The sequence below is a fragment of the Stenella coeruleoalba genome (genome assembly GCF_951394435.1).
Source record: "Stenella coeruleoalba genome assembly, chromosome: 9".
In the NCBI taxonomy this organism is placed as follows: domain Eukaryota; kingdom Metazoa; phylum Chordata; class Mammalia; order Artiodactyla; family Delphinidae; genus Stenella; species Stenella coeruleoalba.
In genome coordinates, this window is record NC_137155.1 from 17,202,053 (window position 1) to 17,219,722 (window position 17,670).

The 17,670-nt window shown below is 48.3% G+C and overlaps 2 protein-coding genes across 3 annotated transcripts in view; one reads left to right on the forward strand and one right to left on the reverse strand.

Moving 5' to 3' along the window:
* Nucleotides 1–2,112: 2,112 nt before the first annotated feature.
* ATXN7L1 (ataxin 7 like 1) overlaps nt 2,113–17,670 on the forward strand; it is a 402,335-nt gene continuing 386,777 nt past the window's right edge. Inside the window, exon 1 of one of the 2 annotated variants that reach the window (XM_079931849.1) lies at nt 2,113–2,502. The gene's annotated coding sequence lies outside the window, so the exon portion shown is untranslated. The remainder of the gene's footprint in view (nt 2,503–17,670) is intronic. The other variant, XM_079931850.1, reaches the window with a different exon arrangement.
* The window catches only part of CDHR3 (cadherin related family member 3), a 69,181-nt gene continuing 66,167 nt past the window's right edge, over nt 14,657–17,670 (reverse strand). The window contains exons 18-19 of the mRNA XM_079931854.1: nt 16,716–16,764; nt 14,657–15,197 (exon numbers count right to left, since the gene is read on the reverse strand). Of these exons, the coding sequence (XP_079787980.1) occupies nt 14,893–15,197; nt 16,716–16,764 (354 nt within the window). The 3' untranslated portion in view covers nt 14,657–14,892. The remainder of the gene's footprint in view (nt 15,198–16,715; nt 16,765–17,670) is intronic.

Below are 17,670 nucleotides of genomic sequence, written 5' to 3' on the forward strand. Positions count from 1 at the left end.
AAGCCTGGCTGAGCCCAGGTTAGGTTTCCTGGAGCCAGGACTTGAGGGCCTGTCCGGTGGAGCCACTTTCAAAGAGCCATGTGACCTTCACAGACCAGGAGGCTGGCAGGGACTGGGGCTTCTCACCCACGCCCATCCTCTGACCTGAAGTATAGGCCCAGTGACATCTAGCAGCAATATGCCTAAAAGGACATCTAGCACCGAAGAGTGGTGGGTCACTCACGCCCATCAGTGCTCAACACACTTTCCATGCAGTGAGAGGCCCCAGTCCAGACTTGCAGGTTCCATGTCAGCTGTAGCCTTGGCCGTCTTCTCTGGAACCAGTGACATTGCCCCCAGAGAGGCAGGAGGAACAGAGCTGGGAGGAGGACCCCATATGCCCGCTATGATGTTTCTGTCGCCCTCACCTGGAAGGGCTCCAAAGTGCAGGCAGCCCCAGCAGGTTTCTAAGGGAAAGTTCTGATGGGTCCCTGGGAAATCCCACTTAGCTGGAAAAAAACAGTGGGTGTTTACCACTTACATGTACATGATCTCATTTAACATACACACTTCACCATGGGGCAGACTTATGTCATCATCATCCCCATTTTACACGGTAGGAAACAAAGCACAAAGATGTTAAATAACTTACTCAAGGTCACAAATATTTGACCCCAAGTGTATTTAATATCAGAGTCCACACCCTTAACCACTAAGCCACGTCACCTCGAGAACAGGAACAGGTCACCTTGGTTTGTCCACGTAGACTAGAGACGATTTTTTGTCTTGAGACACTGTCTGGCAGCAAAAGTCCAAAGAGTTCTCAGGAGGTGAATTAAATATATAAACCTGAACAAAGGTCCCACAACTTTGGAGAAATTAGCTACTGAGTTTTGAGAAGTTTTATCTTTAGGATTCTAGGCGCCTTCAAATACAAAAGAGAATTAGACTTTACTGATGGCATTCTAGACCTTGAAGGAGTCAGCCCAGGGGGAGAGGGTGCATCCCCAGTTTAACATCCTGGCCCAACCAGGGTCAGTGCCTGACCGGGGGAAACTCCAAGCTGAAGTGTGGGCTTCTGGTACAGCCCACCCTCCTCACCAGATTCCTTCCCACTGCCAACCCTGGTGGTTATGGTTATTTTACTAACAGGGGAGGCATCCTAGTATCTTTCAATTCACTGAAAACTTGCACAATGAGTTAATGGTAGAGCTTCCAACACCCCTTGTGTGTGGCTGGCTCGAGACAGACCTCCCAGGTATGAACTTCTTGTTATGTTGAAAGTACTTTGGCTTAAAGCTGGAGGTTCTGGAGTTGACCTTAGAGGGTTGATGCAATACCACAGAATAAACTAGGAACAAGCTGGATGCCAGCATGTGGATATTCATAGCCCTCTCCCAGTGACAGGGGAAATAGGCTCTCATCAGGCTTAGGGAAAGCAGTTGAGAATGTTCCCGCCTGTAAAGGCAGTTGACCCACAGTGAGGGTGGCAGCTGGGTACTCTGTGTCAGGGAGAAGTGGTGTTTTTTGTTTGGTTGGTTTTTATTTTTTAATTTTTGGCTGCGCTGGGTCTTTGTTGCTGCACGTGAGCTTTCTCTAGTTGCGGCGAGCGGGGACTACTCTTCGCTGTGGTGCGCGGACTTCTCACTGCAGTGGCTTCTCTAGTTGCAGAGCATGGGCTCTAGGCACGTGGGCTCAGTAGTTGTGGCACACGGGCTTAGTTGCTCCGTGGCATGTGGGATCTTCCTGGACCAGGGCTCAAACCCCTGTCCCCTGCATCGGCAGGTGGATTCTTAACCACTGTGCCACCAGGGAAGCTCACAAAGTGGTATTTAAAGCCATGCTGTCTCGTCAGAGACCCTCAAAGAACATAAACCCAGTTAATCCTTTGGCTTATAGGAAAATAAAAACTGACAACTTTCAGAGACATCCAGTAAGTGTGACGCAGGAAGAATGGAGGTATTGAACCTGAAGCCAGCTCTTCACAATTATTATTAGCATCCCCATCCCTAACTTCATCATGATTTTATTCTATTATTTATAGGACAGGAGAAGGTACCAGACACATTGAACATGGAAGCTATCAAACACACCATTTCTGACTAAGAAAACTGCCCTAGTCATAGCTCCCAAGGAGAGAAGCGTCCCCAAGCTGTTGCTCATCCAAACTTTGCTGCGTTTTGACCACATGACCTGCACCCTCCTTTGGCCAGTGATTGGACAGAGGCGGATGCCTTGCGCAGGACCTCCACGTATGGGCTGACTGGTATTGTCTGATGTGGTCCAGCTCAATCAACCCTGCCCAGATGAGATCAATCAAATTATATCTTTCTCTCTTTGGGAATTGATTTTAGAAATAAAGAGAAAAATGAGCCAGCTGGTAGCCGGACAAGAATCATGAAGATACACTTAGAAGAGGGGCGTGAAGATTGCAGTCACTGAATCACACTGATGCTGGAGCTCCAGGACCAGTGGTTCTGAACCCAAATACCTGTGCACACGGGCTGGAAGCTACCCTCACAGGTGGGTACCATATTGTGTTCAAGCTGGAGGATGTACCTTTTGTTGTAACTGAGGATATATGTTGTTACAACAGTGTTCCTCAGACAGAATGTTGAGAGGAGTGCTTCATGTAGAATGGGAGAATCCTAAACGGGCACATTGGATGGCAGAGGTAGAGTATAATGACAAGCATGTACAAAGGAACCACGTGTTTCCTAGGATGTGTGCAAACTTGGTCTCGTGAGTACAGAAGAGAGCACAATTGGGGCCATAACAGTTATCCTCAAACGAAAACACAGGCTTGAAGAGTAATCAAGTGAATGATCTGATAAGTGGGGATGTAATTTAATCCATTTGAAGCCTTGCCAAAAACTCTAGTATTTGAACGTGCACTATGGTATTAGTCAGGGCCCTTTTGGTTTTAAGTGACAGAGACTGAACTCAAATTAACTTACAAAGGAATTGGATGGCTCACGTAATTGAAAAATCTAAGGATGGAATTGACTTCAGTCCTGGCTGGATCCAAATGTGCAGTATCATTGGGAATTATCACCTCTCTCTTACTTTTGCTTTCCTCCAGTTGGCTTTATTCTTTGGTCGGCAGCAACTCCCACACTTGACATGGTGGCAGACACTGGCTGTATGTTTCATGCTTACCTCCTCCCAGCCGAGCAGCCTCAGCAGAAAAAGAGTAAATTCCCTAGGGGTACAGCACAAGTCCCACGGATAGCTCTCATTGGTCCACGTTGGGACATGTATCCACCCCTGAACCAATCACTGAGGCTAGGGAAAAGCAGCAATCTGATTGGCCTGGCCTGGGTCATGTGCTCGGCTTTGGATCTAGGGCATGATGTCAGTACCACCAGAAGACAAGGCTTAAATTAACAATAGAAAAATGGTTGTAACTGGAGGCATGTTGAATAGGCAGTCACAACAGATATCCACCTCAGCCCCAAACAAAATAGTTGAGTACAACCTCTCTGAGGTAATGATCCTTGAACTGCTGACATGAACCTCCTATGGCTGCCTTGAATGTGGAATGACTTTCTGATTCCAATGTCCATGAAAGCTAACTATAGTTTCATGGTGGTTTTATCAATCTGGGTTCTTACTTACAAACAACAACACACTCTACTTTGTTTAAACAGGAATGTGTAAGAGGATATTAGTGGCTCACAGAATCTCTGGCAGAGTTAGAGAAGGGGGCTTGAGGCTCTGTAGCCATAAACAATACTCATCTCATATCCCCACTGGTCGAGTCACAGGCTTGATCCCACTGCCTTTGGCTCATGTTAGTGGGAGTGTCTCTGCCGCTGCTTCCTCTGGGGGCTCCACATGCCTGGCCCCCATCACCAAGATGCAATCCCATGCAGCAGCTGCTTCGTTGCTTTTCACGCTTCTGTGCAAATTTCACGTTGCTGCATCCAACTGGCAGAGCCTAGGTCACATGTCTGTGTCCTAGCTGCAGAGTTGGTCTGGGAAACTGAGTTCTGATCTCCACCCTGGTGAGGTAATGACCCTAACATGACCTGTTTTCCTAATTTAGGAAGGCTATTCAAATGATGCTGGGCTGGCACCAATATGACCCCCATCCATGCCACCACACTTCAAATAGTCAGGTCTTCTGCATCTTCTGGGTTCTGGAGAGATCAAGCAATGGGGCCAATGCTCGTTATTTCCACAAGCGGCTTCCCAGTAAATCTGAGTCTCTTTGATCTTTGCAACCAATGGAACCCAGTTAATGCAGGTAATTTGGCCAATGTAATTTAGATAAAATTTAGCTTGGGGGGAGTGTTTCCTTCCCAGTAAAATTGGATTGCAGAAGCTCATGGTTTCTTCTTCAACAGGAAAGCCTTCAGTGGGTCTCTTGACAGTCCCTTTAAATATGGCCTTGAGGAGCCCTCCCAGGAGTGCCAACCCACAAACATTTAATAAGCCTTTTTACAGAGCTCTACAAGTGCCACCCTGGGCTACTGTTTAACCACAGATTGTCCCCAGCCATTGACAGGAAGCTGAGTTGCCAAGGTCTGATAAATTCCCCTCGGAGTCTGGAATCCTATAGCAGCGCTTCCCAGGATATTGGATTATCTGGCCTCCCTCCCCTGCCCTGCCACTGCCTGATCAGCAGCTGAAGTCATTCAATTAGGAGAGAGTTTTTGAGTATTAACTATGTCCCAGGCCTTGTACTAACACTGGACATACTCTGCCCCCAGGGAGCCCTCAAACAAGTAAATTAGCCAAAGCTTAAATGGAGCGAGGCGAGGCAAGGAAGGGGACGAAATGTTAAAGCGCCATTACCCAAGAAAGAGAAGCATAGTTTTCATTTTTAAGCAGACTTATTGATCAGGGTGATGATGGAAGCTAAGGTCTTTGACCTAATGTAGAAGCATAGTCGTTATATTTTCTCAACACGTAATCTAACAAAGAAATGTCTGGGATTGGTCAATTCATTTGTGTAAAAGTCTCCTAAAGGTATCACCACTAAATACATTCTGTTAGATTTAACACATGAAAAGAATAAAACTAGAAGAAATAACGACCACTTCAGAAAATCTAGCCACAGTCTGTTGGATATACATAACTGGCTATAGTAGGAAGTCCAGTCTTTGACCAGTGCCCCCGCCATCCCTGGGAATTCCCATTAGAATACTGACCTATTACACAGAGCAAAATATGGCCTTTGGCAGCTAGGGAAAAGAAGACACATCTGCTCTAGATCCCAGATAACACTCTTCACCAGACCACAGGCCTCATCGTTTCCACGATGGCGGCAGGTGCCCACAGAGACCACTAGGTGTCGCTGTGAACCTGCAAGAGCCTGGCCTCATGCTGCGGGCACACTTCAGCTGGGTCTGTTTTCAATCAACACGTTGTCAGTTTTTCTCCCCGAGGCCCCAGGGGTGTGCTAGGAATTTTTATTTCTTGAGAAATCCCGTGATTCAGCTGCCCTTTGTTGGTCCTGCAGCAGAGAATGAAGGCTGTTCTTGCTCTACCAGCTCCCCAGGCAGGGGGCTCCCAGGCAAGGGTCTTCAGGCCACCAGCCACCTCTCTCTCTGCTCTTCATTGCTTGCTTCAGCCCTGTTGTCCTCCTCCCTTTTTGCCTTTCACTTCCCTTTTTATCTTTCTCACCCGGTGCTCAGTGACACTAATGAGCCCCTGGCTGCTCCATGGGAAGGGTCCGCATCCTGGAAGACTTGTCCAAGCACTGATGAATTTCAAGGCACCCAGACCAGCTCCAGCATAAACTAGCTTGTAAATTCTGTCCACACCTTCCCCTTCTGATTCTATGCCCAGCCTTGCGCCTTCTACTAAAACAGCCCCAAGTTGAAGGTAGTGTTGGGGTGGGAGCATGAAGGGGCTTAGAAGCCACACCTGCTTTCAGACTCCACCTCCCTCTGCCACTTACTCGCAGCGAGACCTTTGAGAGGTAAATCACCCTTTCTGAGCCTCAGTTCTTCATAGGTAAATTAGAGTACCTCCAGATGCATTATATTAAATACAACTATAAATACAAAGGACCCCACAAGATCTTGCACATTGCAAGCATTCTATAAATGCGAAATTTGATTTTAATTATTATTACATGGACACATCACACACTCAACCAAACAAAGGCATAGAATTTGGGACCCTCATTCTCTGGAACATGTGGCAAGATGGTGTGTTAAGGGAACAAAATCTGGGGGTATTTATTTGGAGATGCCAAGCCCCACAGCTGATTCTAATCCTTTGTTCCTATGTCAACAGTGATAAAGTTGTTCTGAGCCCAGCTGGGAGCTGTCTTCATCACTAGCCATAGCTTGCTTGGCAAAATGCCCTAATCACTGTCCAGGGGTCTTCCAGGAAAAGGCTACTCATGGGTGGAGTCGGCCACTCACTCCCTCCTCCAGAAAGTTTGGTAGGGCCCTCCAGGTTTCTAGCAACCACATTGCTGTTGTGGGTTTTTGTGGGCGGCCACAAGGCGGAATCCTGACTATGGGTGCCCTGCGGCTGCTCTCTGCAGGGCCCGCGGCCACATACCCTGAAAAGCTTGGGGAAAGGTGGAAAGGAGGAGGACCAGTTTATTGGAGGCGTTTCTGGACCACTCAGAGGAAGCCAAATGGCAAAAAGAGCCCCTGCTGGCCAACATGTGTAACTGCAGCCCCTTCCCCGTGGGGAGGAGGGGGCTGTTTCTGAGTGACCCAGACCTTGATTTAACGTCTTTGGAAGGCACTTGAATACTTATAGCCAAGATGAGACTGCTTCTGTTGAGCAGCAGACAGGTGGGGAATGTGTGCAGAAACGAGAAAAGAATAGACTGTGCCTTTCACACAGCCCAAAGCCGCACGCTCTGAGCTTGCAGGACTGCAGGAGGCCGGCGGCTATTTCAGATCCCAGCTCAAGCCAGGCAGGAGAGGATGCTCTCAGAGCCTGTCTGCTGGTCCAGAAGCTGGTATTGATGCTGCACGTGTGAGGGTTTGATTTTTGCAGGCATGAGTAGCCTTGGGCTTTCAGGGAAGAGATACTCGGTCAGAGGATCCGTCTGAGGAGGGTTCAGTCATCCTCTGACTGAGTATCTTTTCCCTGAAAGCTCCCCCAGAACACAAATCAAAGGCCATAACTGAGCCCTTTGGCATAAGCTCCAAGGAGACAGACCCAGTTTGGTGTCCTGGCTCTGTGACCTCTGGGCAAGTTCCCTTATCTCTCCACCCCTCAGCTTTCTCATCTGTAAAATGCAGCTAACTGGACCATCCTCAAAAGAGTACTGTGAGGATTTGGAGACTGTGTAGCTAGTGTGCCCAGCATATGTTAGACACACAGTTGCAATCCTGAGGTTTGTAGAGACCTATCTGCAGACCACTCAGGTGCAAAGGAAGTTCAGTGAGGTCGACCAGCACTCCAGACCACAGGCAGACTCCTTATGCCAGAGCCTGACACAGTCTGGGAAGGGCTGACACCACCACAACCTGGGCTGAGGGCACGTCTTGTCTGTTTAAAAAGTTTGTGGGGCTTCCCTGGTGGCGCAGTGGTTGAGAGTCCGCCTGCCAATGCAGGGGACGCAGGTTCGTGCCCTGGTTCGGGAGGATCCCACATGCCGCGGAGCGGCTGGGCCCGTGAGCCATGGCTGCTGAACCTGCGCTCCGCAACGGGAGAGGCCGTGACAGTGAGAGGCCGGCGAACCACAAAAAACAAACAAACAAAAAAACCAAACTTTGTGAAAGACTGGTGGAATGTCAAAGGGTGCAGCCACTTTGAAAAACAGTTTGCAGTTTCTTAAAAAGATAAATATAGAAATATCATATGACCCAGCGGTTCCACTCCTAGGTATATACCCATGAGAAATTACATGTGTCTACACAAGAACTTGTACACTAACATTCACTGCACAGTATTCATAATAGCCAAAAGGTAGAAATAACCCAAATATCCATCAACCAGTGAGTAGATAAATAAAATGTGGTATACTCATGCAGTAGAACATTATTCAGCCATAAAAAGGAGTAAAGTACTGATATCTGCTACAACATAGATAATTCTTGAAAACATGCTAAGTGAAATAAGCCAGATACAAAAGGAAAAATACGATACGATTCTATTTATATGAAATATCCATAGAGACAGACAGTAGATTAGTGGGTGCTAGGGCTTGGGGATGGGGAATGACTACTAATGGGTATGGGGCTTATTGGGGTGGTAATAAAAGTGTGTTAGAGTTAGATAGTGGTGATGGTTGCACAGCTCTGTGAATATACTTGAAAACCACTGAATTTAGTGGTATGTGAATTAAATCACAATACCAATAAAAATGTTACCAAAAAAAAAAAGACCAGCTGGAGGGTGTTCTGACTGTGGGCGAGCAAATGAGATGGGCAGTGCAGGGAGTGGAGCTCTTGTGAGCCTCACCTATAAATCAGATTAACCAGCTTCCCTCCCTCAGCTGTGCCTGGGTCGGCAGGGGCTACAGCAGCCGCAGATTGTTTCTGAACACCACAAGATTCCCAGGGCTTCTGAGTATGCTGGGGCCCCAAATGGGCAGTGGGATGCTCTCGTCCAAGCACTGGGCCTGCCTAACCTAGCAGGCACCACCCAGAAGAGTGCAAAGCTCTTGCAAGCATGCTTTACTTTGGTCTTAAGACTTGCAAGGATCATGTTCTCCAAACCCAGAATCAGGACTGATAATTATGGTTCGTACTCATGGGAACAGTAGGTGATATCATTTTAAGTAGCGACTGTCTCCAAAAATCTGATCGTAAGGCTCCAGTTTTCTAGGACACACTTGCCTCCCGGTTTCCCTCTAAACAGAGTGGTTTCCTAAGAACTTAGACTCTCTTGGAAGTCACAGGCCACAGTTTTTTCATACAACTCAGGTCTCCTGGTGAACGGCTTGTAATCAGAACTGTACTTTTTCAGAGTGAGAGCTAATCTAATGCATGTCACGGATGAATGAGGTACCTGCGACCTTTTGCACAGCAAGGCACAGAGTCCAGACAGAGAAAACACCGTCCAGGCCTGTTTGCTCTGCTTCCGTGAAGCCTGTTTGGAATCTTGACAGGATTCAGTTCAATGTGGCAGAAACACTAAGGGCTTCTCTCCCCCAACACACCACACACACACACACAGGCACACACACGCACGCACACACCACACACACGCACACGCACTCTCACCACCATGCTGGATAGCAATAGCAACAGATTTCACAGACTAGGCAGGGGGCAGTTGCATTCAGGAAGCACTGTTTGGTGTTATGTGAAATAGCTGTATCTGGAAGCTTCCTCTGAGGGAGTGGCTAGACCCTGCTGGGGCACCTTTATCTAATACGGGAGTAGACCCAGGAGAACTCAGGGCTTCTTTTGCAGCTGGGACACTCCTTCCAAAAGGTCCTGCAAGGTTTCCATGTGCCCACCACCCTGCACCAAAAGCCACCGCCATCTCATACCTGGATTAGTCCAATAGCACCTCACTGGTCTCGCTGCTTCCACCCCTGCTCCCTGCCTTCTTGAAATCTGTTCTCAAATCAGTACTCAGAGAGACATGCTTTCAAAACAGAAAATACGTTGCTCCCCAAACCCTGCAACGTCTCCTCATCACACTCAGAGTAAAAGCCAAAGTCTTTACAGCGGTTCACAAAGCCCTACACGATGAGCATACCCTCCTCCTCTGCCTCACCGTTCACGCCCTGCAGGCCACGTGTCCCCACCGCCACCCCCAAATACACACCTACTTCCCCACATGCACCTGTGCGAAGGAGTCTCCTCAGGTCCTCATGTTCATCGCTCCGCGCCTCCAGCTAGTCCTCAACCTGGCCTTGCGTTTGCACTCTCTGCCTGGGGGCTCTTCCCCGTGACCTGCATGGCTCTTTCCCCACTTCTGCTGCTTGACTCTCATCTTACCATCGGCCTTCTTTGACCACCTGTTTGAAGAGGCCGTTTCCACCCTCCATAACGCTGACCCTGTTCGTTGTCGTCAATAGCATTTACCACCATTGAAATATCGTATGTGTGCATATAAGATATATATATGTACATACCTACGATATATGCATACATATGAGATACACATACATATGCTATGTATACACGTATGTGTATAATCTGCTTATCTATCATTCCTGTGGAAATAAACAAAGACCAACCGTATGGGAAAAGCAAAGGGTATTTATTTTTCTCTTACTATAGCAAGTGAGTCAGCCACCATCACTCCCATTTTGTCAGAGACTCAAAGGCGGGCAGAGGAGTGGGAGAGCTTTGTCGGGGAACAAAGGGAAGGCTCCGGGGTGCTCTGATTGGAGGCTGTTGGCCTGGGGAAGCTGTAGGTGGGCTCACTGGAGGCGGTCCATCCTATGGTGTATATTTAGTTTTCTCTGGCTGGTCCTAAGTTAGAAGCGGGGATAAAAATTAGGGAAGCTGTCTGTCACTAATCAAGTCCTGGCCATTTGGGGCTGATTGTTACAGAAGTTATTGTTGAGCTTCCTGGATTGTTACTAGAAACAGCCATTCTGCTTCCTGCAAGTCCGACTTAGGCAGGCTGGCTTCCTGGGCTGTTTATTGTAGATAAGGGGGTTGGTTTCCTGGGCAGGTTGCTGTAGGTTGTAGGTCCAAGTTCTATTTTTATATATGGTCCAGCCATTGTCCGTTTGTACGTTCAGTCTCTGGTCCTTCACTAGGATGTAAACACTAAGAACATTGTTTTATTTACTGCTATCTCCCCAGAGCCTAGAACAGTGCCTGGGACCTAGTCGGCACTCTAATTTTTTATCGTTGATCATCATAATGTTCGTGTAGATCTAGTTAGAAAAGTTGTGACTCTGCTACATGACTTGGGTCGGAAACCAACTGTCAGCTTGCTTAATTCAATCCAGTTCTACAAGTGTTTTTTGAGCTCTTGCTGCACCCCCAGGAGGCTCTGTATGGGCTGTGGTTATTCACCCCAGATGACATAGGACAAGCACTGGCTGAAAATTGATTGACAACCAGGATTCTGAATGCTTTAGCCTTTGCTCAACATTTCTCTCCTCCTCCACTTTGGACACGTAGCTAGCTTTAAGAACCCTTCAGCGTCCAGGTCTTCCCTCACACTTTTAGAGACCGCTGAGGCTCCATCTGCTTCTTCCTGCACCCACTACCTATGAAACTCATTTACTTCTCATGCAGTGCCTGGGGGGTGGCTGTGGTCTTTTCAAAGAGCTGGTTACCTTCTCAGTGGGATTATTCCTTAGAGCAGGAGCCCCATCTCACCCCCAATACAGGTGACACATAGTAGGGTCTCAGTGATCTGGGTCTCCCCCCGATTCTCCATCCCATCCTATGTCTGACCTTTTCCCTGGGCTCCAGATCAAAGGTCTCACTGGCCTCAGGATACTCCCATCCTCCACACAAGGAAGTCACACCTGCTCAGAGCTGCCATCCGGAGGTTATAAGCCATACGCTGGTCAGATAACCCAAGGCTGGGGCCCCTCCTTGGGCATCTCAACTATTTTCTTTCCTTTTTTTTTTTTTTTGGCCATGCTGTGCACATGTGGGATCTTAGTTCCCTGACCAGGGATTGAGCTTGTGCCCCCTACAGTGGAAATGCAGAGCCTTAACCACTGGCCCGCCAGGGAAGACCCCTCAACTATTTTCTGATAAAGCCTCCCCATTAAGTTTTAAACAATATTTAAGTGTTTCTGAAATATCTTCTTCCAGAAAGGAAATTCCAGACTTGGGTTAATTTATCTTTCAGATAGAACACTCAGGGAACCAAGAAACAGAGGCCAGGATGGAAGTGGAAATAGAATCTTTGGGGATGTGTATCAGCAGGCCACCTTCAGCTGCGGCAGACAGAATGTAAGCTCCTCAAGGGCAGGGTCCTGGGGCTGCTGTGTTTACTAATGAGTCAGCACCTGGCACACAGTAGTCACTCCATAAGTACTTACTGAATGAATGGGAGGTATAAACACACTAAGTTTGAAATGAGAAATGCCACGTTTCAATAGCCATCATTTTCTAGATTCACTCACTTGGTTGCTTTAATTTTCTCAGCCATTACAAAACACATTACATAAAAAGGCAAACGGTAGATCTACAGACGTGAGCAAGGGCTCTATGGAGCAAAAGCATCATTGCCCGGTTTCTGCTCATCAGCCACACATGCTTTTAACACAGGCGGACAGCGATGCGGACCTGGCTTCCTGCTGAGCACAGGGAAAGCTCAACCTTAAGAATTCACAACGGGGGCTTCCCTGGTGGCGCAGTGGTTGCGAGTCCACCTGCCGATGCAGGGGACACGGGTTCGTGCCCCAGTCCGGGAAGATCCCACATGCCGCGGAGCGGCTGGGTGCGTGAGCCATGGCCGCTGAGCCTGCGCGTCCGGAGCGTGTGCTCCGCAACGGGAGAGGCCACAGCAGTAAGAGGCCCGCGTACCGCAAAAAAAAAAAAAAAAAAGTGAACAAAAAAAAAAGAATTCACCACGGGGTTCCACATCCCTCAACAGTGGACCCCTCCGTGTCCTGATCCCTGAACATCTTTGCTTTACTTTTTAATGACTCAGCATTAGCTACAGTAAATTCATATGATTAAGGCCTTGGGAGAGAAATGTGAGAAAACTTTTACAAGGTCCCCAATGGTCCCTGACTTGATTTTATTCAGATAATTTATTTTTGAAACCTGGTAAATGTTAGAAACCAAATGGCCTCAGCCCTGGACCTGAGATTTCTGATTTCCCCTGATCAAATAGTCAAATATGCAAAAAGAAAAGGTGGTTTCGAAGCTTCCTGGTACCACTCCTGACCCATGTCTTGGGTTCCTCGAGGTTCGCATCTTGGGGCTTGGAAGATAATCAGCTCTTCCTGCCCATCACCAGGGAAAGAACTGACTCTTCAAACAGACCCCAGCCTTTGGGAAGTCCCTCCCTGTGCCTAACTTAAATCTCTTCTTCTGGCCGAGAAGCATGATCCCCTCCTGCCCTGTCATCACCAGAGAAGGGATAACAGCTGCTCACCGCCCTCCTTTTAATCATCCTTAATGGGCTCATAAACAGTTATCAGGCACCCTCTTCAGCCTTCTCGGAGCCTCATGTTACTTGCATTGAGTCTGAGAGCTTCTGAGGAAGGTGTTTTACCCGGGGCTCCACAGACTTGCAGAGTCTTAAATGGGTAGTCAGCCACTTCACCCACTTTAACCTCCACAGATGAGCAGCTCTGCCTTCTTTGCAAAATTTAAACCTATTCAAGGGAGTTCCCTGGCAACCAAGCCTTATTAATAAATTGTGCTTGCTCTAGGCCAGGACAGGGCATTTTAAAAATGTTTCTTTTTCTTGAGAAGTCACACGGACGCAGGGGCACACAATAAACGGGCAGCTCCTCCTTCCGAAGTTCTGCATTTGCAGGATGGATCCTGCCTGCCCTCTACAGGCCATCCTGGGCCTGGAGAGTTCTCATCTGGCTCTCCAGCTGGGAAACGGGGTGCTGCTCCAGTAGACTCTCATCTAGTCCTTTCTTCTGGTTACTGGACTAGGGGCCCAGCAGCTGGGAAGCAGGACATGGAGCAAAGGTGAGGGTTGCTCGGCCTTCACCAGGCACGCACTGAAAATTTCCATTTCCTGTTGCATTGCAGAGAGATTTATTTTCAGGTCACTGCTTGTGGCCACAGGTGAAAGTCCCAGCTGTATGAATGGCTAGAGCTTCCCACTGTGTCTCTGCTCTGAGTCCTGTGGTTTCCCCCTCCACCAATCACAGAAGGTAGAGAAGGAGCCGGGCAGGTAGGTTGTAGGGCTGGTGTTGTTTTAGCTTTGAGAAAAACAGTGATTTTAGTTCAAGAGGAATTTTCACCAGGATGGCTAAAATGAAAAGGACCGACAACACCAAGTGTTGACAAGGGAGTAAAGCAGTCAGAACTCTCCATCGTTGAAAGTATAAGTTGGAGCCATCAACTTCAGAATTCTCAGCAGATTCCAGCAATGGCTCTTGCAATCCCACTCCTAGGAGGAGGCTCAGAAGAAACACGTGTTTATGCTATGGAAAGACATGTACAAGGAAGTACACAGTGCTATACCTTATAATAGTAAAAAACTTGGAGCAGCTACCCAAGTGTGGAATGGATAAATGACATGTGGTAGATTCCCTCAGTGGGATAAGAGACACAGTGAAGAGCCCTGCATGACTGGTTCACAGTACAGCTGGGTGAATCTCACAGATATGGTGCGCAGCCAAAGGAGCCAGATACAAAAGAAATGGGGAGCTCTTTTTCCATTTATAGGAAATTTCAAAAAGGCAAAAGTAATCTGTGACAATAAAGACCCAAATATTGGTTGCGTCAGGGAAGAGTCTACATGGTACTGAGCTGAATGCCTTCGATCTGTGCGCTTTATTGCATCATCAGTTTTACCTTAATGAAAAAGAATTAAAGGTATTTAGTGTGTTTTCTTCTTCCCAGGTGAACAACTCATTATTCATCCTTTTTTTTCCCATGCTCTGCCTCTTTTGAAAAAGATTAGATGTGACTTACAATGGTATATGGTGTTGAACTGTATTTATAAGTGAAGAAATCTGGGTGACGCTAAAATAAAGGCAGGAAAATAAGGTGAAACGAGGTGGGAGCGTAGTCCTCAGAATTTAGGCAGGAGGTCTCGTGCACTTCCTAGGGGCAAACGGAACAGAGCTTCCTAGAGGTCAATGTGAAGAAGAAACACAAGTCCACACCCACCAGTTAGCAGTCCAGCTGATCAGAGGTACTGAGGCCAGGGCAAAATCTCTCCTGGGCTGTCTCAGAAAAAGGCAACTCTGAGATGAAAGCCCTTCATTTTAAAGTCTGTCAAACATTCCACCTGGGACCCTGGATCCTCCACATTTTCAGCCCTCCACCCCGACCCTGCCCTCAAAGAATGTAGGGTGAGGCAGCGTCCCAGACAGTCAAGCTCCCGCGCTGTGCTGTGGGCCAGGCAGCCAGACACCGTTCACTTTTCTGGGTGCGGTTTGGGGGATCCCCTACCCATAAGGGCTAAGTTTCTGTTCTTTGGGGTGCTTGGCTTCCTGTCCTGGTTCCTGGACCGTGGGACTGTATTCTTGGCCTGTGCTTTGTCTCTCAGCCCATCTCCTTCCTTGTGGGTGCTCCTTAGTGGCTCGGTCCCTTCCCCAGTGACAGGTCTTCTTGGAGCAGCTCCCTGAGGGCTGGACTCCTTCCATTTTGGCATTTGGGTTAAGGGATCTTTCCACTTTCTGGCTCCAGTTTTTGTGTTGAATTCATATATTGCCCCAGTAACTAGAGAAAAAAATTACACCACCAATGTATAAACAAAGGAATCCAAATGCTTCTTTCCTCCCCCATCTCCACCCTGCTCTCTTCTCGCCCCCAGGGAAAGATGAAGCAGCTAGAAAGATTGAAAGCAGGCTTGTGAAGAACACAATCTTCACCTGCCTGCCCTTTCCACGAGCTGAGCTGTGTGGCTCTGACCACACAGGTAGCAAATCTCACGCTTCCCTGGAAAGAAAGGTTTAGGAGAGTCTCAAGGTCACCTCAATGGCAAGATGAGAGGCCACAGAAGTCTTGAACTCAACATGAGCTTCAGATAAGTTAGGCTCAGTTTCTCATGGGGTGACCCATTACGTTCTGATTTGTTTAAAAAGATCCCCTGAATCCCTGATATAAACAGGAGTTCACCAAGGAAGGAGGGAAAGACTTTGATTTTTATCTATGTTATGTTAGCAGAGATTTGCAGACACAGACACACAAATCTGGCCCCAGTTGAGATGATGCAAGGGAGCCATTTTTATTGTGTCGGAGCCTGCAGACGCTAATTGATGTTTGTTCACATTAGTCCAGTTGGCTCATCGCTTCCTTTTTCCTTCTCGCAAACACACAGACGCAGAACAGCCTCGGTCCTCCCTGGCTTTTGCCCCAGAAGATCTAGTTTCCGGCGTGCCCCTGCTCCTGCTGTTTCCCTACAGCATGAGTGGCCTCTCAGGCAGAGGATCCCACCAGCACTTATGCTAATGTGGGCACATTATGGTAACAAGTACCTAATAATAGAGGGAAATTTAATTCCAGCAGCAGCGGCAGCCTGTCCTGGAGAGGAGCCATCCTCCCTCTGAGGAGGACCAAGCGGAGCCGTTCGCATGTGAGGGTGGCAGGGAGCCAACGCACTTGCCTCCCGAATTTGGTTTCCTTCCCTTTATTCACGTCTATAATTGAGCCTTTGTAAGTGAAGGGATGTGTGTAAAGGAGCTAAATTTGGAGCTGATTTCATGGGGGTGATGAGAGCTCTGGAGGCCAGCTTTACCTTATGTTCATCTTGCTGTCCAAGAAGGAATTCTTGGCCCTGATCGAGGAAAAAAAGAAGCCAAGCTTGCCATTTCTCCATATCTCTCGTTACCAATAGAATGGTGTTTAGAAGCATTCAGAAAGGATGAGGCAGGTGGGGGGAGGCTGAGTCCCAGTGAGCAGAAGACACAGTGGGTTACTGAATTCACCAATTCCCTGAACTGGCCTGTGATTCAGGGAGGGAGGCTGGACAGAGGCGTGGTCCTTGAGTGGGACCCTTTAGGTGGAAACCTGCTGAGGCCTCACACGTGATCATGTGCTTGAGTGTCTACAAGCCAGCTCTGTTTTGAGCCGATCTCACGTTGCGGTGCCGCCTGGAAGTATCAGCACTGTGTAGGCCCGACAACCAAACGCACTGGCAGACTGAGTGAAGAGCAGGACGTGGGATATGGTCCTTCATGACTCCACCAGCCTGGAATATGATCAGTGCCCTTATGGACGACACTGCCGCTTAATTACCTGGGTCTGCGGCTTCTCCATCAAAGACAGTGTTCATCTGGATTGTTTCCTAAGGAAAAGAAAGAGACGGCTTCAAGCACAGCCCTACACTCCTCCCCCCAGGAGAGGCTGCTCTTCCTTACAGCCCAGGTTCCTTACCCAGGACCTTCCTGACATTTATTTATTCAGTAGGCACTGTGCTAGATGCTCGGGACACATCGGTGAACAAGGCAGGGCTGGTTACCGCCCGCCCAAAGCTTGCCATCAAGCAGGGGCCATTGACAAAGAGGCACTGCAGTTTACTGTGATAAAGCCTGTGATGGGGGAATATAGGATGCTATGGGGGCGTGGGGGAACAGGGGTGGGAAAAGGACATTTAATGCAGACTTGGGGGGTAGGAAAGCATCCTGAGTAAACGCCATCTAAGCTGCACAGAAGGAAGAACAGAAATGCCACGCAGCACCGGCCAAGATCGACATCACCTACGCGGGATCTGCCAGGCAGATGTTACGTGCAGAGCAGGCACAGATGAGTCAGCCTAGGCCAAGGCAGCGCTGCCTCCGGGCCTGGCCTGCCTCACCTAAGCCTGGTGCTCCCCACCTTATTCTTTCTCCTGACCTGTACTCTGTGCCGCCCTCCAGGACCTGACCTCTGCCCCCTGGAAACACCCCCTTCCCTCACACGGTGCCCTCCAACGACGCCGTTCTTCAGCACACTCATGAGGACGGTGTTGGGAGTTTAATGGGCCTTTGACCCCCGTTTTCATCACATAAGCCGTTACCTACTCACTTGCCCACAGCTCCCCTCTGTGAAAACAGAAGGAATCGAGATGTACAGCTTTCCTCCACTTGATTAACTCAGAAGCTGCACTTTTTACGGCCAGGGGGATTGATTTATTTAATCGACGAATTTAACTCTACATATGTCTAAGTCTCTGAGTGGCATCATCAAGGGTACTTGACTTAGGCAATAATAA